The sequence below is a fragment of the Ananas comosus genome, linkage group 15, assembly GCF_001540865.1.
Source record: "Ananas comosus cultivar F153 linkage group 15, ASM154086v1, whole genome shotgun sequence".
In the NCBI taxonomy this organism is placed as follows: Eukaryota; Viridiplantae; Streptophyta; class Magnoliopsida; order Poales; family Bromeliaceae; genus Ananas; species Ananas comosus.
In genome coordinates, this window is record NC_033635.1 from 3105925 (window position 1) to 3127523 (window position 21599).

Genomic DNA, 21599 nt, shown 5'->3' on the forward strand with positions numbered 1-21599 from the left:
CCACCGCCACTGAATCCGAATTTCTCGGAATATAATTCGAAAAAACCATTTTGATCGCAAATACTCTGATCAAGGAAAAAAAAACACGTTTTATTCTGATTTTTTGAAAAAAGTTCATAAACCGAGCATTTTATACATTTTGCAATTGTTGGTAATAATTCACGTATTATACGCAAATTAACTAGGGGCCATCCTGCTGTAAAAATCACCTACAAATGAGTCGATTTAATATAAACAACAATTTATGGAGCAGAAGCCATTTTGACAACGTTCGGCAATCTGTTTGACGGTCGGTTTCAGATTCTTTATTCCTACGAAGAAACGAAAAAAGGCTGACTGCATTCAGTTCAAATTTCAATAAAATACACAGAAAAACAATCAAATTTTGTCGAAACATACACATAACTTTACCAAGTTGCTGAAGTATTGTTGTTTGCATCCATGCCTGGGTTATAAAACCCTAATAGCAAATTCTACTCAGATTGATAAGCAGGAAAACTATAGACAGAATAATGCTATGCATCAACTGATTAAATCGAACGGAGAAACAAAAATGGGGGTAAGAGAAGGTATCGGTTCGAATCATACCTCGCAATAATCAGATGGCGAATAAAAATTGCAGTGCGGTGAGTCGACGTTCAAGTTCGATAGTTGTAATAACCTAATCCGCTATCATTATTGATATAAAGATATAACATTATAAGGTGAATACTGCTCACCATCCCAAAAATGATGTGAGACCCGACTAACCGTTGCTTTCGACAAATATACAAAAAAAACCTATACTCCAAGCAAATGGGGACAAACAACCACCACCCATACCGAATTCACCGGCCGGTGAAGTCATGGCATTCCCCTCGGCTTTTTTTTCCCATCATATATGACCATTACAAATAACACCCTCTGGTTTCACCTGTTTTCCCGATAGGCTCATAAATCCAGGAGGATACGGTCACCAAAACTAAGGGCAGAGGGGTGACAATGAAGATGATTCGCAAAGGCAGAAACAGATCAATAAATTTTATGATCTACAGATTGAAGCAGGATACACCCTCCGGTATATTTCTGGCCATGGGAAGAACTGTGACGTATCTCTGAGGGAATGTTTTCAGAGAAGGATTTTCGGAAGTCGATGAGGCCTCGACTCCATCAGTGCGGCTCCTGCCGTGGAACTTGCCTAGACGATTGACGATAGAAAATCTCTCCAGCTCTTGGCACTCCAGCCGTATGTCTAACATTGATGTCCTCTTGTCCAATCTGCAATGTAAAGCAAAAATGATAGATTAAGAACTGGAGGATAAATTTGATCTTAGTAACAAAAGAAAATCTATGTAAGAACATGTTTCCCAATCAAGACTGACCAGTGAGAGAGCGAGGAAAAAAAAAAAATATATATATATATATATATATATATATATAGAGCTAGGCTCCAATGCTTTCGAAAGTACGGAAGCCTCCGTACTTGTAAGTTATTAATTGGACATCCGATTCGGCGATTAGTTCCTTTAGACATGATCTACGCTATTAGAACTACCTAGAAACCAAATTTCATAATTTTTTGACTTCGTTTGTCTAGTAAATGAATAGCCTCAAAATAAACGGCTGAAAATAAAAATCTCATAAAAAACAGTGATAAAGAACTCAAATTTCAAATCGGAAGCATTGGACTTGCTATTGATGTTAAGTAGAATTTTCTATTAAATTTTCATCTAATTTGGATACTTCTACACCGTTGAACTTAAAAACGTGCCACATTGGCCGTTAAAATAGTCATTTTTTAGATCTTTTGATCGCTTGGTAAATGATGTCAAAAAATTATAAAATTTGGTTTCTAAATAGTTCCAATAGGATAGATTATACTTAACGAAGCCGATCGCCGAATCGGATTTCCTATCATCGAAAACAACTTACAAGCACGGAGGTCTCCGTACTTTCGAAAGTACAAGAGACTTACTCTATATATATATATATATATATATATATATATATATATATATATATATATATATATATATATATATATATATATATATATATATATATATATATCTCTAAGTTCATCAAAAATGAGTCAGATAAGAAAAGCATAATATATCAGAAGATTTAGAGGGCATTGCCCACTAGGCCTGCTAAAGCATTGCCTGTACCTTCCAAAATCACTTTCCAGTCTTTTGGATCTTTCAATGTAGTCTTCTACGACCTTTGAGATGAACTGATCTCCCAACTTCTCCATATTCTGGTTCAATCCAGATAACCTACCAATTTAAACCGGGAATATATCTTATTTCACAGCCAAAAAATCCTCTTGTTGATCAGGACGTGCATTAATTGAGGAAAGACGAAAGGTTGCTTCCAATGGAAATTAACAAGTCTATGGTATTATTTGAAAGAATAATACTTACACACTACACCCTTTATCTAAAAGCTGACAAGAACTGCTTCCGGATAAAGAAAGCCGGTTGCAGGCATCCCCTAATGCTACCTTAGCAACATTATATGTCACGCCTTCATAAGCAGAAGAAGCCTGTGCCTTAAGAACTGAAGCTGGTGCGGCAGGAATAAGTTGCTGGGTTAGCTGTGTAGTCAAAATTAGCCTTTTTCGCGGTTGAGCGACTGATGGGCCATCCTCTAGCATTTCTGCATCATCCTCTACCTGTCATAGAGATGAAATTGTGGAGCCAAATGCTTTGAAGCAAGATTACGCAAATAGCAAGCTAATAAGATGAAAAACTAAAACTAAACAGACCTTCTCAATCAGCCTATTAGAAGAGTGAGCCCAATCCAGCTCCGCCATGCTGTTAAAAAATTAAAATGTCAAAGCATTAGAAAAAATTAAGTTGAAGCGCTACTGATGTTAGGTGGAAAAAAAAAGTGTGCAGTAACCTAAACATCATTAAGGTATCTAATCCATGAACTATAAAAAGAGTAACAGGAAAGCAAGCAACCAATTAGAAAGCTTGCTGCTATGGAAAAACAGTCACCTGCTGTTCCTAAGCCTCTGGTGTCCTCCAATGACCTTGTGCCAAGATTGAAGACCGGCTGTTGCAGTTTTACGTTTCTTTGGTCTCACAGCTACAGCATGGTCTGTGATATCAGAAGACTGGAGAGATAATTCATTGGTGGGTACCTTGGAGGATTCCATACTTCTTCCAAGAGTACCAACCTGACCGCTTTCGGGTCTTTGCTGAGGTGCAATTACATTATCCATTCGCCCAACAACTTTTGGGAAATTATATTGCTGAGTTGGTGTTCTCTGGCCACCATATATAGCAGGAGTCTCACCATTTCTGTAGGGCCCATACTGTCCGAACCAGGAAGGAGCCATCTGAGGGCTGATTTTGGGCTGCTCACTTCCTCCCATTTCATTTGGCTCAGAATTTGCGTTAACGGAGTAAACACGATTTTGAAGATCCTGCCGTTGTGCAGCATGAATATCATGATAATATGCTTCTCGTCCAGAAAGCATAGGAGAACCGCTCGCACTCCTTGCTTCCTTGTCCCTTGAAGCAAAGCTTAGCATTTTAATGTCTGAAGAGATTGAGGCTTGTGAAGATGCACCAACTTTACCATCTACAGGAACTCTGGAGAGAGTATTCTGTCCATATGCAACTCTCTGACCTGCTTTCCAGTCCTTCTGAGAAGCATCAGGATCAAAGTCAGGTCCTTTCAGCCTCTTCCCAAACCTATTGCTTGGATCAAGTTCAGCACCCTTCATTGTTTGTATTTGATGTAGCAGAGAGTAATTCTTCTGTTGAAGAACTGGAGGTTGCGATGCGCTTCCATGCAGCCCAACATCAGTGTTACCAACAGCATTTGAAAGGGATGTATTTACAGCCTGGGTGTTAACAGATAAGTCTTCCTCGCATTTTTCCTTACTGACATCTTGCTGATGAAGCCGGACCAAGGATGAAATAGAAACTGCAGAACTTCCATCTAAAGGATGCTTCCCCAGAAGTTCTTGGCCTTGAGATAAAATTCCTTTCTTCAAACCATCATCCGCCTTCTCAGACGAGCTTTGCATAGCAGAACTTCCCTGGTCTTGTCTTTCGTCTTGATTCTGTGAGCTAGTAGAACCTGTAGCAACATCAGGTTGAGCATTATCTTGCTTCTTTCCCTGATCATTCAACTTTTGCAAGCCCCATATACTTGCATCCCTTGTATTACTTGATAAAATCATCGATTGGAGTACATTAGGAGTAATCTTGTTTGGTAGGGCCCCAGATACACGTTGTTGAGCAGCAGTTATATTTGTCCAAACATTCTTAAACATTGTTGAGGACCCAGCTTGCTGAGGCATGCTTGGAATAGAAGGTTGTGAACATAACAGTGTATCTATTACCGGAAGTTGTCGGTCCAAAGTACCAACCTGAGAGAGACTGGAACTGGAAGGTGGCCGTTTACTGTGAGATGAACTCGGATTGTTTTGGTTACCAAAAGAATAATTAAGAGATTTATCAGTTAATTCATGTCCACTTGCATCAGAATTTTGTTGCTGATACCTGTATGAAGAATCAGAGACCACAGCTGATGGGGGGTTGGCCTCATTGTGTGAAAAGGTTTCTTTGCGCGTCTGTTCAGACATACTGGATCTACTACCTAAATTTTCTCTTTGAGAAGTTGCTTGAATAGACCGTAAAGTTTGAGATGGAGATGCAGATGTGAACTGTGTCTGATCTTTATTTCCCACCTCATAGTCAAGTTGGTTATGGTCGAAAGTCCGACCAGACATAGAATAAGCTGAACTGGGTTGCCTTTGTGATGGTGGGCCCAGTCTTAAACCACAACCTTGCAATGAAGAAGGTTGATTAAGTTGCTGATGATCAAGACCAGCTTGTTCAGACACATCAGGTGCAGCAAGAGAGTTACTATTTCTCGACTTCCCAACCTTGTGAAGAAGTTCAAGCATATTTTGGCTGCAAGAAACATAAAGTTGCTCAAAAATCTGAAATTTTTTTTGATGTTAGTATGACTATCCACGACAAGCATTGTTCCCCATCATTCAAGGTACGAGCAAATTTACTTGTCCCGAGAATATATGACATGGCCTTGTGGTAGAATAAAAGGCAGATTTGAGTTGTAAAAGGTGCTTCCAATAAAAACAACAACGACGAGGTTCCAATATTTCAGTGCAATTTACTTTTATTGAAAACTGAATCAGAGAAGCTTGTTATTGCGTAAATGAGGTAAACCAATAAATATATGGACTTAAGGATTGCAAAGGGAATATATAATAAAGCCTAACAGGAGCAATATCTAAAAGTAAGGAATACCTCGTTTGAACTGCCTTGTTCTGGGAATATGGAGCAGGTGATCCATCAAGGGAAGATCCAGTATTATCATTGCTGGGAATGGCATGAGAATTCTTCAGTTCCACTGTCCCCATTGCGATCTTCTGTAAATAAGATAAACATTATTTGAACACGAAAGAAGCATGAGAACTTTGACCAAATAAAGAACTATGGGAATGAAATAGAAGGTTGCCATTCTACATATAAGAATCAAATTATTTACCTCTCCCACATCCATTGCTTTGTTTAAAGGAAAAAATCCACCAATTTGTGAGCGTTCATCAAATCTCCGATCCAAGTCATTGGATCCTTGGACAACAGAGTCTGGCAATTCATGAGAACGCAGTGTAGGATTTGGAGAGAAAGAAGGCCCAACATTCATCCGTGAACTGCCCATTGCATGCTTCTGCAACAAGTGAGACCCCAAAGTTTGTTGACCAAACAGATTCGAGGACTTTTGGCCACCACTGCCTAGAGAATGGACATTGGTTCCAGCCAAAAGGGAACTCCCTCTGGAACTGAATCCGCTATTCATATGCTGCCTGCTGTCAAAACTGTTAAACGGTTGACCTTCATTAGAAACCACATTTCGATGTGCTTCATTGTTATCACTGAATCTACTTTGAGCATTGTTTATTGATGATTCCCAACCATGCGGGCCCTTGATTGGCTGATTTCCTCCGGAAGTTCCATCAACTTTAGAATTTCCAGAAGTATTGACAACTTGATCTGTCCCATGATTGACCTGAGGTCTACTAATCACCTGACGATTCATATCCTGGATCATTTTTGGTGCATTCGAGTTCATCATAGCAGAATATCCATGCATTAGATTATTTTCATTTTGCATCTCGGAAGCACTGGAACCAGATTTCAATGCTCCCAAACCACTGATGGGATTCACATTGTTTTGATTTTTCCACATATTGCCATCATTATCATAGATACTCGATGTATTATCACTACTTAGTGCGACAGAATTGTTTGTGTCCCAACCATTTGGTTTGTTTCCAGACTCACTAGTGACATTTTGAAAGAACATTCTTTGTTGGGGAACCCAAACACCTTGTGTATTCTGTGACTTAAACTGCATGCCTCCAGATCGCAAACTTGACAGCTCATGTGTATGCTGTGCCCAAATGGCATCAGATAACTGCTTTGGTACTTGGATGCCACCTTCGTCAGATTGCTTTTGCTCAAGTCTCTGGTAAAACTGCTTCGCGTTGGCTTCTCCAGGTGACCTCTGAGCAGGCACAGGTGTACATGAAGAGTCATTTGATCCTATCTCCTTTTGTTCCAATCCAGATCTAAAAGGGTGTTGAAAACTGGAGAGATTAGGATTGTTCATTATTCCATCGGCATCATTAGATGATGGGAAATGTCTTAAAGTCAGTGAAGATTCAATCTGCAGGTTCTTATCATTTGACGCAGCTGAGTGGTTTGCAATTGAGTGTTCAGGTCTCTGGAAACTTAAACCACTCCATTCTTCCTGAAGCCCATTATCACTGCTCGTAGCTTGCACAGCCTCTTGCATGAGAGCACTCCAGCTCCCACTCTGGAGAGAAGGAAATGCGCCAAAGTAATCATTTTCCAAAGGATTTCCATGACCATCAACTCCCATAGAGGAATTGATACTCCTCCCAAAAGAAGCTCCCCAATTGTCATCATTATCTGTACCAAACAAGAGTTTCTCTTCTGTGGGGTCTAGGCTAGTTCCACCTCTCGGAGACCCTACTTTTGCTGTTAATTTCTCTTGTGATTGATCCTTCATACCTTGAAAACTCTGAATCTGAGCGCCATGTTGTTGATGATTTACTTGCTGAGGATTTCCAGATGAAAAACTACTTTTAGGTTCTACTGGAGTTCCGAACAAACATTTTCCTTGAAAGTTCTGCACAGAATTTGAAATGCCATCTTGCAATCTACCTTGTTCAGAAAATTGTTGTTCAGTTTGGAAGGAGTTGAATTGACCTGACTGCACCTGTGTCAACTTACCGCAATCGTTAGACATTCCCAAGAGTTGAGAATGCTGATTCGTAAAACTTGAGGTGCCGCTAACAGGCATGCCATAAAAGGACTGATCGAGCTGTTGAGGAATGAACCCCATAGATCTCATAGCTTGGGCTTGACTGTTTGATAACATGACACCACTCGACAAGTTGCTCGTTGCAGCAGAGCCACCAAATTGTGCCCAGTTTGTGTTACCGGAAATAAACATCTGTGGATTAGTGTGCGATTTCAACTCACTTCCCACAGAATTATTCTGCCACATATAACTAGATCCATCAAAAGTCGACATTTCATTTAACATTGCAGGAAACTGGTCAAAGGCTGTGGTGGGTTTTGAGGTGGCAGGTGGTGGGTTAAGTGAGTTCTGTGGCCTACCCCCAAGATCTAGCTGTTGAAGTTGCTGCTGCTTCTGAATCTCATGCAGCTGCTTGTACATCAAGTGCTGTTGCCACAGCTGCATGTCATTCACACCCTGATGCTGAGTCGGGCGGTACTGTGACATTCCTAAAAAGGAGAGCCTACTGAGCTGCAGTTAACTTCAAGAAAGTCAAATTTAACAGGTGCCTTTCCTTGGGAAGTTCCAGACTTATGATAGCTTATAGGAGCAATCAGCTCCTCAACAAATGAAGCTGAGACTCCTTTATGTGTAACACTAATATCTATCATACAAAGTGCCATTCACTAGAATCTCTCTCTAGTTATGACCTTTTCAGACACTATTCATATTGATACATCCACTCAAAACTCGCTTTTATCTAGTATTACTTTTACTAGTATCTGGATTCTGAGCTGATTAGCACTGTAAGTATAGATTCACAGCATGAAGCAGGTGAGAAGGTGAACTGTTGTTTCCTACTCCTGAGCCTGTAAACACTGAACAACACAGGAAATAGGTATTAGAGTATGAAACCATTCTTACTAACAACTGAAAAGTAAAGATATTGTAAAGAAGCATTAAATGAGGAGCTTCATCCACCTTCATCTTATATATTGTGTACAAGGATATACAGAATTACAGAGGTAAAAGCTACCTTTGAGTGACCTAATAAAGTTTTAAAACTACAAAACTTCAGTGGTGTATCAGAGGTTAAGAGCCAATGCAGGTTAATATCTAATTTTATAGAACTAATTCAAGAGAAAGTTCATCGATGAATATCTAATGCCCTCAGCATAACTCAGTAATTAACAATAAGAGCAACTCAATAAGGCTTTGTCAGTGAACCCCATGCATATTAGCTAAAAAAAGTTACATTCTGCCAATTTGAACTGGGATTAATGGCTCAGTGAGTTGACTTGGTCACAGAAATTGAGGATCTATCCCACAACTTTGTTCCAACTCATAGTACCAAACCATATTGAAAGACCTTACACTAAAATTTACAAGAGACTATCAGCTTAGCAACCAATGGCCTGCTGGCACAATAGTCTCCTTGCATACTTGTCCTTCCAAAAGGAAATACAAAAAATATCTGAACAAGTCCAATATTTCTAGGTTTTAGATGCAGAATCAATTAGCTGGTTATATCAAAAAAGAAACTTCAAAAATAGAGATACAAAATATGTTTTATTCCTTTCCATGCATGATAGATCAACAAAGAACTAACAAAAACAGTTTGTAAGAAAAAGACTAATGACAAAACTATGCAACTTCTACTGTGTTTCTTGTGGTTTTAAAGCAATATTATTAACTATCAATGTATGCTCCATAAAGAACTACTTGGGACTGTGCACCAACGTCATGCATGGATCCAGAGCATTGGCCTGTAGGTCCAGCTAGACTGGTTTGAAGCTAGACAGTAGAACAGGCCTACATAAAGCTCATTCCTTTACGTAAAGGAAGCAATTCATGACAGTAAAATTAATTGCCTCAATAAGATGCTTGTTACTTCCAATGACAGCATAAATGAATTATTGTCTAGGACATTTCGGAGATCTTCTGAATAGAGTGTTTCCTTATACAGTTGATAGGGATCTGTCATGACACGTCAACAACAGAATTTCCACAAGAGCAGGATTATCATATTGCGAAGACAACAAAGCTAAATTAATGACAATAACAACTCAGTAGTTAATGGTGATTATGGTCAAAGGATGTATCAATAATAATGCATCAGATTGCTTGGAGAGAACTATGCCATTTACCAACAATTCCAGTTGAGATAATCGAATAGGAGGAAAAAAAATGGCGAGACAGAAGAAAGAAAGAAAGAAAGATATAGTTGACTATGATGGAACCTAACAAACAAAGCAAATCTGTAGCATGTTAGGAGGGGCACTTCTACAGCCTAGAGGATGCAATGAAAGAGTTATGACAGATCAAGCACTAAAAGTAGAAAAGAAAACTGATCAAACAGAAGCAATGAAGGCTTATACCAAAATCTTCCTTCAAAGGTAGGTTACCTAGTTTTGAGCTCTTCCACTGCAGCATAATGTAGCTTGTTTTCAAAATATCTTATCTATAACTCTATGTTTTCCTAATGATAGAAAACCTTATATTAGAGCGAAAAAGAACAAGAAGCAGAAAAATATTTGTGACGTCCCAGCATTTAGAAGCTGAGGCAAAGGAGAATACTATTAACACTAGAAGCTACTGGCCCATTCAGATCTCTTATTTTGCAATTGAAATGTTCAAAGGCGGCTATTAAGGAACAGAAACATAAGCTAGCCCCAAACCTGAAGAAGCTTAGTTCAAGTAGGTGACAGTGGTTCCAAACAGTTCCAAACAGCTCAACCCGTAAGTATATTCACAGCAGGCACACTCATCAATACATGTCTCTCAACATGATAGCAAGTTTCTCAGCTGGAATTTAAGCTTAAACTAACTAGTATCTACACAATCTAAACAAAATAAAGATTTTAATGCACAGCAACTTAAGTGGCATCTTTCTAAATTAATTATTTGACAATTCGTCAAAACAAAGAGCAAAAGACCAAGATAAAACAGCCAAACCTCAAACTGCATCAAACATTGTCATACCAATAGAATAAAATCCATTCCTACCTCGTTCACCAAAAACCACACAGCGAAACAAGGAGACAACGCCCTCGAACCCTAGAGCAAGAGCTTTAGAAGTAAACTACTCACCGCTGCTCTGCAAACCCTTCTTAGCACTTAATCAAGCACCTGTTGGGAGTACCAAACCAAAGCTCAAAGATTTATTCGACAATTTCTCCCGAACTCCGAATCTTTAGCAGGAAATTCCCGATCTACACGGCCCCAAGAGATCGCCAACGAAGCCATATCATCAATAGAGACCCAAAAAACGAATCTACCAGCTAAAAGACCCCCAAAAAATAAAACCCCAGTTCGATCGCGATCGGAGGATGGCGAAATTGGGGGGAGGCGGTGGTGCGCACTTACTTCGATCTGAACGGAGACGCGGAGCGAAATGGGGATCGAGGCGATCCCCGTCCCCACTCTGCGGGCGACAGCTAGGGTTTCGCCCCCCCCCGATCGAGGAGGTAGGGTTAGGGTTTCGGGGGCGAAATGCGTTCGCCTCTCAGAGCGTGGGGTGCGAAAATGGAGAGAGGGGTGGGGGTTTCGGGGCAGAGAGAGAGAGGAGAGGAGAGAGGGCTCAGAGGGGGTGGGCATCAGATAAAGCGATGGAGAGCGAAGATTTCAACGTACCGAGTGGGGAGAGACGGCNAAAGGGCCAAAAAAAAAAAAAAAGAAAAAAAAAGGGGGAAACCATCCGGACCGTTCGTTTCGCAACTGGTTCGCTACAGACCGCGATCACCACGTCTCTGTGAACCACCAATTGCAACTCGACACGTTACCACTGTAGGGGTGAATTATTGCGTGGACCGCGGTCTATTCATTGGAAGCTACTACATCATTTAATTATGCCTTGAAATGAAAATTTTTTTTTAACCGTTGGATGCGATTTACAATACATAAGAGAGTTATATCTTACAAATTTTAATCTATAGTGACATATTTTTTACGCAATTAAAAATAGATTTTAGCACTTTTTATTTCTTTGGGCAACTGCGATCATGCCTAACAAATTGGCGTCGGTCACATCTAAACATATACATTTATAGGCTTTGTTTGGAAATATGTTGCTCGATGATAAGTGTTCGTATTGGACAGTTTATCTTTTATACAAACCCTTATTATATAAAACTCACAAAAGAAAAGCGATAGAGAGATAATGCAACAACAAACATCTCATGTAACAACGAGTTAGAAAAAAAAAAAAAAAAGGTACTTTATTACGAAAGCATATATTAGTCTCAAAAATCAATAGTAATTTACGAGAAATCAGCATCAATTCAAAATCCATGGTTATTGAAAGATAGGTCTCTTGAAATTAGATTTTAATTTTAAGACCTCTACCATACTATCTCAAAAATATGGTGCATCTGCAGACGTTACACTCGATCTGGTCGCTTCTTGGTGGGGTATCTGGCTCTATATGAATACTATTAATTTTCATACAGAAAGAAAGTCACCAACACAAATAAAGAGAGAAAAATTTATATATAGGTGGTCGGAGATTAGGTAGAGCACCGTAGAAGTTGGACTCGATATGAACTTTTCGTCATTTTCGAAACCTTCCTATCTCAGCTTTGTAGTCTAATTCACCTTCTTAATAAATGAAAGCTAAGGTATCGTTTGGTTCGGGGATAAGCAAAAAGTGCCTATTCCAGGGATAGGTATAAATTGAGGTATACGCGGGGATTAGATCAATTTTGCGTTTGGATAAAAATTGGCTTATTCTTGNGCGTAGCTCACATATTAATATAGCACCTGATCTTAGAATCGTTGACGATACCGCGAGCATCACCGTCGATATCGCCCTGTTTTCAACCAGGTATAGTCCGGGGTTCGAAAAGATCTCTCTCTCTCTCTGTCATTACATCGTTAGATAATTCCAGGGCAAACCAACCCCCTATTCGCCCCTATTGCTTTCAATAGGGGCAATAAGGCGGTTTGCCCTACTTTTAACCGGCCCTATAAAATAGGACCAGTTTGGAACGATAAGGGCCAATAGGGCCCTATCGTTCCTTAAACAATAAGGTGGTAAAACCACCTTATCGTGATAAGGTTACGATTTAAAGTTTGAATTAATTTTAATATTTAACTTAATTTTGATTTGATATATTTATATTATATAATATATAATATTATGTAATAAAAATAATATTTTAATAATTAATATGATATAATTATGTATAATAAATATAAATTTATTATATTATTTTAAATATTATTTAATATAGGGAATAATTTCTCTAATTCCATACATTAGCTATTGGGAGACGAGCCAATCAAGTAAGCCCGAGAAAATGGGATTGGGAGAGCCTTTTTTATTTAATTATCACTCCTATTCAATAGATTTGTTGCCATCTTAATTAGGGTACAGTTGTAATAAATACCTTACTCAAAATTAGGCCCATGTGCTATAAACTTGTACGTATGTGAATAACGTAAGAAGAGTACATGTTACAAAGTTTTTTGATATACTATACATTGGAAAGGAGAATTTTTAGAAAAATTCTTTTTTTAAGATAAATTTTGCCACTTTTTTTTAAAAAAATTTAGATATGACCACATTTCAAGTTGAAAATTTGGCGCATGATTCGCTCTTCTTCCTCTGGTCTGGCCCTAACCCTCTCATCTCTTCCTTGGCTACTTTTCTGTTCGAAGTATCTGACTCTTTTGCTTATATGATTTTAGTTATTTGAGTTAGGTCAGGACCGCATGTTCAACAAAATCGCATAAGTTGGTCGTGTTGGATGTGGCCCATGTGATTTATTTAAGACGATCTATAAATATACAGTCGGTCTAGTTATGTCAATCTATAAAGATACGGAAGATCTAACGGTTAGGATGTATCTGGAAACGTTTTTGATGGGCGGACGCGATTTAACATCCTTACATTAAGTTATATATGTATTTTAGTTTCTAATAAAGTTTCAACACGTAGGTCTAAAAACAAAGCAATGTACCAAAAAGTTTTGAACCAAAATTCAGGTGCTATAGTTAAACTTTGTCTAAATAAGTTCCATTATCAATAACATTGCATAATTTTGCTAATTAAGGTAGAGGAGTCGTGGTCCTCCTAAGTATTAATGCAATTGTAATCTATATTTAAAGCTTAAATAAATGTTTTCCTATGGGCTTTATCTTCAAAACGGATGATTTTAGGCTAAAAGTAAATGATACAAAGTTGGATAAAGCTAATATTTACCAAAAGTGACTTGGATCACCTCGTTGGACTACATTTTTATGTTTCTTTTTTTTCCCCCTCAAATTGAAACTAATTCGAGAGGACATAGAACTATAAATAAGTAACATATATCCCTTTGATCTAAGACTCCAAAACTTGTTACTTAACTTTTGCACATTCATCAGAAACACGTATTTATTTTACGCAAAATTCAAAACCAACAAAATTAAAAAATATATATATATAAATTAATTGCTTAATTTAATTAATCATTAAGTTTGTTGATTGGACCTCATTTTCCACAGTACGAGCTCCTCTCACCCACACAAGAAGCTATCGAAAAAAGGGGGGGAAAATTGAGAAAAAATAATACATAATTACATGGAATATTTCTCATTGTGTTATAATTACTTCAAAAGAAAAGTGAAAAGCACAAAAAAAAAAAAAAAAAAAACCACACAAAAGGAGCCAAATATTGCACTGTCCCATAATCTGTCCCAAGCTATACTACTTCCAAAAGAGAACAACGTTGCGAATTTAATTAACGCCACCACCCCCACACGTTGATAATTTGTATGCATGCATTTATATTCTTATATACAACGCACGCCACGTCACGATCCCCCACACCTCGGGAACAACACCGACCCCGTACGTACGTGCGTGCATCCCCGCACGTGTGCATGTGCGACACGTGTACGTAAAAAAAAATCCCAAGATCCTCAAACATGTCGACCGTGCATGTAGCGTACGACGATTCCCAAAGAGGAATATTAAAGGAAAAACACACGCGGTGACGTGGCACGAAATAATGGGGACTAATAAACTGTTGTCACGTGCCAAATAGAGGTGCACTCCGAGAACTCAGGATGTGCTCACACGTGGCGCCGGGGTTAATGCCACGTGGACCAGTTCAAAGGGAACTTGTTGATAGATAGAGCCCTTTTAGAGTGTGTGTGTGTGTGCGTGTCCACTCCTTTTGTTGTCAGGGAGAGTTTAAAAAACATGTACTGAGTTGACTCAAAACTCGCTTTCTATAAAAGCATCATCACTTGTGATGTTTCCTCGTCATGTTATTTGGAGTTGATTTTGATAGGGGGGAAGAGAGAGAGAGAGAGATTTAAATTTGATAAGGGCATTATTAAAGTGGGTACAAAAAGGATTGAAGAGTACATGATAAGTTGATACGCCAATGTAGAGAGAGAGAGAGAGATATGGCTATATCGTTTGAGCTTTTTCATGCTAAGGGATTCTAATTCTATTGGGCAATGCTTTGTACTCTTTTGCTGTGCTCATTTTACTTGAGCACTAGAAAAAGGTGGTGTTTACAAATAATAAATTAAGCATTAATCTAAAGGTTTATGCAGAGTTTAAAGAACGTGGGCGAAGGGTTAGCACCTGATGACAGTAACGTCAAGAGTTAAAAATGTAAATTAATAAATAAATAAATATGACCTTATGATTGATGTTGGATCTTTTTATTAATTTATATAAGATTTGGTTTCCACACACGGCATGTCATGTAAATAAAAATAACATGTAAATAATAACATGCACTCCGTCGTGTCGTCGAAATATTTAGACCAACCTTGGGAAAAGTTTTAAGCATAGATATATGCTGAATAAAGAATAATTTTGTGACTAGGTTGCTTGGCGAATCGTGCAAAATAATACTTACATTATATTTTTGAACCCCCATTTATCGTTAATTAGTGCCAATTAGTCATATGAGTAAAGCGTAATTGACCAAATATATATAATAATGTATAAGTCATATATAATTGTTTCTTCTTCTTTTTTCCGAGCAGGTTATTGATGTGCAGGACCACATGAAAATATCACATCATGATACCGCACGGTTTGAGATAAGACGACATATAATATACACAGTGGGGGCTACAGAGATAATGGGTGAAGCAAAAATTATATACGGCGATTGATTGATAGATGATGGGATACATACAGTTGGTTTTCTAATCGATTGATAGATGATGGGATACATTTGTTTTTCTTATTATGTTGAAGATTCAGAGGCCATCAAAATGTTATTTGAATAGAGTCATCTGAAAAAGCACCGCAGATGTGAGTGAAGAATCTATTTTTACAAGCTTGGCAAAACAGATAAAAAAAAAACGCACCAAACATCATCAAACCAAGTTAACATGGATTGGTTGTGCTCACTAGCTTTAAGAATCACTTATAGCTAGAGCTGCTCATGTTTTTCGGGCCGGAGCGGGTAAACTTTGATTGCACCTGGAGAGGCCCGACCCGGAAAAATAACACTTTTAAAACTCCGGCCTAGTCGATAACTCCAGGGCCACAGCCTCAGAATTCTGAGGCCGAGCGAATCAAAGAAATGAAAATTTGAGGCCCTACCCTGCTCGATGAATGGCCATCGAAAACTAAACAGTTCGGACCGGGCCAGCCGGGTCATGCTTAGGCCGTTAAGCCTTAGTTAATTATAACATGCTTGAGCTAGAGAGAGGCAAATGGGTGCAGAGTTGATGATGCATTACATTACTCACATAGTGACACCCACTATACTATGGAAGGTTAAATGAGCCCATATTAAGATCATATTTTTTCACACGGAGTTCAGAATTATTTAGAATCATGATTTCAGTACAAGACTTGTAAACATAAGACCATACCTGGTACGGTTGGGCTCAGCGTCTAAAGCAGATAAAGATTGTGAAGCATGTAAACCGTGTAAATCACCTTCGGTTGTCGCAAGTTCGAAACAATGATTCACAGTATTCGAGCGATTTGAGTGTTTTAATCGAACCTGATCCACACACTTGAAAGGGCCCATTTGACGACCGAGAGGGAATGGATAAGATCTGATGAAAAGGCAACACTGAGAGAGAAGGGTTTAAAGACTCAGCGGAATCGAAAGCTGAGAGGTTCGAACAACAAAATCCGGTCGGGGACTGGAATCTAACCAATCCTATTCTACAGTCACCTAGCTGTGTTCCCCATTACCTACTAGCAAAACCCTTACTCTTCACCAAAATTGGTCTCTCATTTTATTCTATCTAATCCAACTCTCTGAATGTCAAATAAACACCTGCATGTTACCTTCGAATTGCACAAAGTAAAGATTAGAAGTCAAAATAACTCTAAAGCAGAAGCAAAATCATCTTTTTACACAGCCTAGTCTATGAAGTCTTTATTACACGGTAGTGGACAGTGCTTAAATGATTTCAGAATATAAAAGCAAGTGAAGCAAAGTCGGAGTACAATAAAGCAGTGAAAATGGAAAAAGTGAAAGTCGATACTCGATAGTTCCCTTGTACATCAAATATTTCGTAGCTTCATTTTTGGAAACAAATTATCTGAATTATTAGTAAAAAGATTGCTGCACCTAGGAATGTAGAGATATAAAGTGCAAGCTTAGAAACCTACATACGCCACATTCACTATTGGCCAAAATTGAAACGAACAAAGTAATATACAAACAAGGATGGTTTGCGTTTCCGAAACAGCCTACAATCAGACATGCGCAGCCTGGTAAATTAAAGGACAAAATATCATCATCATCAGATATCTTTTGAATACCATTAAATAGCAGGTATTCAAAAAACATGTAAAAGTGTTAATTAAAGGGGGAACTGCGTAAAGGTAACTAGTCTATAACAGGATGCAAACTAGCTAGTTATGGTTTTATTCGAACATAAATTTAGAATTCAGAAGAGCTAAGTCATAATTTACCTTTTCCTAATAGTCCGCACTGTACTGAAGCTCATAAAGCATCTCCCTACGATTTTCACCACCCATTCGGTATTTGAACTTCTGAGCAAGGGATTGTACACGCTCGTCGCTATCAAAGTCTGATTCTCGAGAGCATCGTCTTCGTACCTTTCTGAGTGTCTCCTTTGAAGGAGTAAACCCTGCTTCCACCTGCTCAATAAGAAGCAATTTTACAATGTTTTATTGGTTGGGCAAAGGAAGCAAGGAAATGAATGAGAAAGTGTCTAGAGAGGTACCATCTCATCTATTACGGCAAGGGAGGCTTTGGGATCACGGTTAACAAGGTGAGCATCGACAAGTAATGAATAACTCATTGCATTTGGCTTTACACCGACGCTTACCATATGCCCGAACACATTAGAAGCTTCAGCTGTCTGTCGCATAAAAATTTGTTGTGGATTTCAGAGATAGATCTTCCTTGAGTCGCAAATATGCAATGTAGTTAAAAATGGATATTTTGTATCAAAATAAATACAAAATTAGTATCTCAAACAAATTTATGATGATATAACCTTTTTCAGCTTTCCAAATGCACACATCAGGGCATTGTAAGAATGTACATCAGGTGTCAGTTCCATCTTTTCCTTTATAGCTTCGAAAGTTTCATACGCCCGTTCAAGATCCCATATATTTGCACAACCTAATATGACACAATTAAGAGCAGCAACAGACCTGTAAGGAGGATCTGCATGGCTCAAGTTCTCCAATTGTACATACACCTGAATTTTTAGTTTCCAAAAAATAAACTGAATAAATAATTTATCCATGAAACCAAAAATTAAGTTAGCAAAAAGTAAAGTAAAATAAATTATTCATCTATGCACCCAGAAATGATAAAGGGTCATGTATGATTCGTGTCTAAAATTCTTGAAAAGCTCAAAAGTAATTTTTGGTATAGGAGATCATACTCTCCATAGCAGCACAGGTTCAAAATATTATCCTCACTGTATTGTATAGGGGACGGTGGAGCCACAGAAAAGTTAGCATCCTATTGGTATATCACAATTCCACTTTATTGCATGGAATTGCTATTCTCAGTGATAAGATCAAGGATTGCCAATAGGGATTTTAAATTCCTAGTTCCAGAAGGCTTCGATTAGTTTTACAGTGCTTGATGGGATAGTGTGAATATTAATCATCCCCCACTCTTATCCCCAACCAAATCTCACAGAAAAAAAAAAAACTTATCTAAACATAATATAGAAGAAATTAAAAGTCAACACAAAAAACAGGAAGCGTATCCTAGCAGGATTACGTGATAAGAGCACCCTTCATCAGAGGCTTTCTAGTGCTAACTGTAATGACGGAAGAAAATTTCATATGAGCTTATTCAAGATTGGCTTGAACTGCTGCATGTCAAAAGCTAACAATGAAATGAAAATATGAGAGAACCCCTAGAATACATAGGACATTATTAGGCAAGATAAATCTTCTTGAGTCACTTTTTGGTGCATGCAATTCTAGAAATCACAGTACAACTAAGTTCATCCATACCGAGTCTAGTGTTGAGAAACCATTTTTGCAGCAAGCCACAACCAATGGATATAAAGAAGTGAAAGGTGAGAAGAGCTCCTGATCAACTTCCCCTGAATTTCCATAAACATTTTCAAACTCGTTTAGCGTACTGAAAGCTCGCTGAAGCTGCCCTAGTGACGCATGCGCATATATCTTCGCAAGGTAAGTCTCAGGATTTGCTGCCTTTTTCTTCCGTAAGGATCCCCGCAAGATCGACCAAGCAGCATCTACAAGGGTAGTGTTATACGTTCTACCAGCAGTGCCAAGTGCTGAGATAACTAAGCCCTCGTCCACCGAAAGAAGAACAGGCGGACTAGCATTTTTACCACGAGCAATCCATCGAACTAGAAATTGTAAGGCCAAGAAGGCTAATTTGCCATTATCTGTTTGCAATGCAGCATCGGCAGTGTAGTTGCACAAGTACCAGTTTGGGCACAGGGCTTTGTTCTGATCTGTTGTCTGAGAAAATTCACATAGAAAAACATGATATAAACAAACATTTAAGAGTTTACATTCATATACCAATGCAAAAATCATCTACATAGATGTAAAACCCAGCAAAATACGAAATTTGATATATGCCCTTTAAAACTTAATTTCTTAGATATATGCCTCGGACTCACAAAAATGGCCTCATTAAAGAACTTTTTCTAATAAAATTACCTCCCCTGATGAATTGGACAACTAGCCGAATTAGGATAAGGGTATTTCATATGAAACTGCACTTTGAGGGCACATTAATCAACAGCCTAATACCACAGAAATCCTGAAGGTTTAACACCGATCAACATAGGTCAGTACCTTGCATCTCTCTATGATAGATGATAAGGCGTCCAATCTCCCAGCAGTTACACAACTCCGTATACAATCCTCAAAAACACTTGATGACATCATGAAACCAGATTTCAGCGCCAAATCCAAATATTTCAAGGCAGAATCAATCTTATTCAACAGAAGTAGAAGGCCGATGACCAAATTATATGATTCATCGTCTGGCAAAGTCCCTGTCTGCAGCATCCTGATTGCAAATCAATAAACAATTATTTGCAAAGTAAAACACATTGGCGAACAAAAAAAAGTAAATCTCTTCTAAGCAATAGTCAGTGAAATGTGACATGAAATATTGCAGTACAAAAATTGGATGCCTACATTTTCTGCTTTGACAGCGAACACAATGTGACGTCAGCACAGTAGGAGAAAAATGACAGCATGTCAACATAAATTTATATTTTAGGCATAAAGGATTTCATCTACAAGGTACACACTAATCTAGAAAATTAGATTACCTTACTCACTGGTATCCTTTGATCTTCAAAAAAAAGAAAAAAAAAGAAAAAAAAGAAGAAGAAAGAAGACAGCAGTTGCTCTCAAACATCTATGTAGCAACTCTCTGATAAGGGGCAGTCACCATCCAATGAGAGATTCCTAAATGGCAATATCTATGCATCACCTTGTTGTCCTTTAATTCAGAAATTTCTGTTGATTCATAGATACATTCGCATTTCTCATGTTAGAGTTTCATATATGATCGCCACCCTTTGAAACTAAAGCTCATTTCAAGCTAACCATATGCCATTGCAATATCTAAAAGAAACACATCTACTTAATGTTTTAGTCTACTGTTCCTTCACTTAAAAAATGAAAACAAACTAAGAATCCAACACTACACCTCTATCAATTATCATTCATTTCAATTGAAACTAGAAACATCGAGCAACAAGAGAACAAATAAAGATCCAAAACCAGCGTCCAGAAATGGAGATAACGGATCGCACTGACCGATCGATCAACTTCTCGGCGGCCTCGCCCTCCCTCGCCTGGTACATGGCCTTGAGAACCAGGTTGTAGGATGCGGTGTTCGGCGCGATCTGGTACTCCTGCATCTGGGCCACGAGATCGAGGAGTTCCCCGGGGTTCGCATCCAACATCAAATTCGCCCTGAGGTAGTGGTTGTATAGGTGGACATCGGGCTTGTTGGGCTTCCCCGAGGCGTCGAGCGACCGGATCCAGAACTCGAACAGCTGCTTGAGCTCCGACCACCGCTGCGAGGTCATCCATTCGGCGAACACGTCCATCAGGTTCGCACCGTCTAGGGTTTGCGAGAACGCCATCATCCTGCTGGAGGTGGCGGCGGCGGCAGAGGAGACGGGGACCAGCGACGAAGCGCCGCCGACGGCGGCGGCGGCGGCGCTGGGGTTCCGCCAGTTCTCCTGGTAGAATGGGCTCCCGGTGGACGGGTTTGGAGGGAGCGGCGGCGCCGCGGCGGGGGTAGGGGGTTCCTCGAGCTGAGGCTCCTGGAAGAGGAAGGGGAAGGTGGAGATGGCGCGGAGGGGGGTGGCGGCGGCGGCGGCGGAGGAGGAGGAGGAGGAGGGTTTTAGGGTTTTGCGGAGGATGGAGTGGGCTCGGACGAGGATCGCCGCCTTGGCCGCCATGGACGAGCTCGAGGTGTTAGGGTTAGGGTTTTAGCTGGGAGGATGGAGATGAGTGGCGGGAGGACCGGGGGTATTTAAGTAATTTCGATTGACGATGGTAATGAACGGACACGATGGTGTTGTCGACTGTAATATGGGCTTCATCGTCACCGCAGATAAAATATTTAAGAAGCTAAAAAAATAAAAAATAAAAAAATCTCATCGGAATGAAAAATTGAAGTAAAATAAATGCATTACTGAGCATCAAAAGAAAATATCTATAAAAGCTACTGTTTTTGTTGTTAAAAGAAGTTGCAGTTTAAGAGAGTGATTTTTTTGAGTAGCTTTACATGAGAATAACGCGCACGCAAACGGTGTTTGTTTTGATGGAATTCGGAGTTGAAGTGTAGAAATTTGTTTTGATGGAACTCGAGTTCAAGTGGCCGAAT

The 21599-nt window shown here is 39.1% G+C and overlaps 2 protein-coding genes across 4 annotated transcripts; both read right to left on the reverse strand.

The window, feature by feature from the left end:
* LOC109720999 lies at positions 573-10875 on the reverse strand. Of its 3 annotated transcripts, none has more exons than XM_020248383.1 (8): positions 10384-10875; positions 5512-8171; positions 5271-5389; positions 2982-4913; positions 2747-2795; positions 2403-2653; positions 2148-2255; positions 573-1257 (listed from the first exon to the last, which is right to left on the reverse strand). In XM_020248383.1, the coding sequence occupies exons 2-8, from the start codon at positions 7798-7800 to the stop codon at positions 1029-1031; spliced, it is 4977 nt and encodes a 1658-aa protein (XP_020103972.1). In that variant the 5' UTR covers positions 7801-8171; positions 10384-10875; the 3' UTR covers positions 573-1028. The 3 variants fall into 3 exon arrangements, with proteins under 3 accessions (XP_020103972.1, XP_020103970.1, XP_020103971.1); XM_020248381.1 differs by having other exon boundaries at positions 5271-5392; XM_020248382.1 differs by having other exon boundaries at positions 5271-5392; positions 10300-10875.
* Positions 16602-21236, reverse strand: LOC109721419 (pentatricopeptide repeat-containing protein At1g26460, mitochondrial). The gene is made up of 7 exons (XM_020249052.1): positions 20519-21236; positions 19541-19757; positions 18719-19198; positions 17737-17943; positions 17461-17598; positions 17186-17374; positions 16602-16981 (listed from the first exon to the last, which is right to left on the reverse strand). The coding sequence occupies exons 1-6, from the start codon at positions 21169-21171 to the stop codon at positions 17192-17194; spliced, it is 1878 nt and encodes a 625-aa protein (XP_020104641.1). The 5' UTR covers positions 21172-21236; the 3' UTR covers positions 16602-16981; positions 17186-17191.

Bases quoted from the DNA above. Each gene is read 5' to 3' on its own strand.
- LOC109721419 (XM_020249052.1), bottom strand. From the start codon at position 21,171: ATGGCGGCCAAGGCGGCGATCCTCGTCCGAGCCCACTCCATCCTCCGC. The intron at 19,199-19,540 runs GTACTGACCTAT...GAATTTTCTCAG, and splicing joins CTATCATAGAGAGATGCAAG to ACAACAGATCAGAACAAAGC. The intron at 17,944-18,718 runs GTATGGATGAAC...CTAAAAATTCAG, and splicing joins GTTTCTCAACACTAGACTCG to GTGTATGTACAATTGGAGAA.
- LOC109720999 (XM_020248381.1), bottom strand. From the start codon at position 7,800: ATGTCACAGTACCGCCCGACTCAGCATCAGGGTGTGAATGACATGCAG. The intron at 5,393-5,511 runs GTAAATAATTTG...TCTTATTTACAG, and splicing joins AAGCAATGGATGTGGGAGAG to AAGATCGCAATGGGGACAGT. The intron at 4,914-5,270 runs GTATTCCTTACT...TGTTTCTTGCAG, and splicing joins AACAAGGCAGTTCAAACGAG to CCAAAATATGCTTGAACTTC.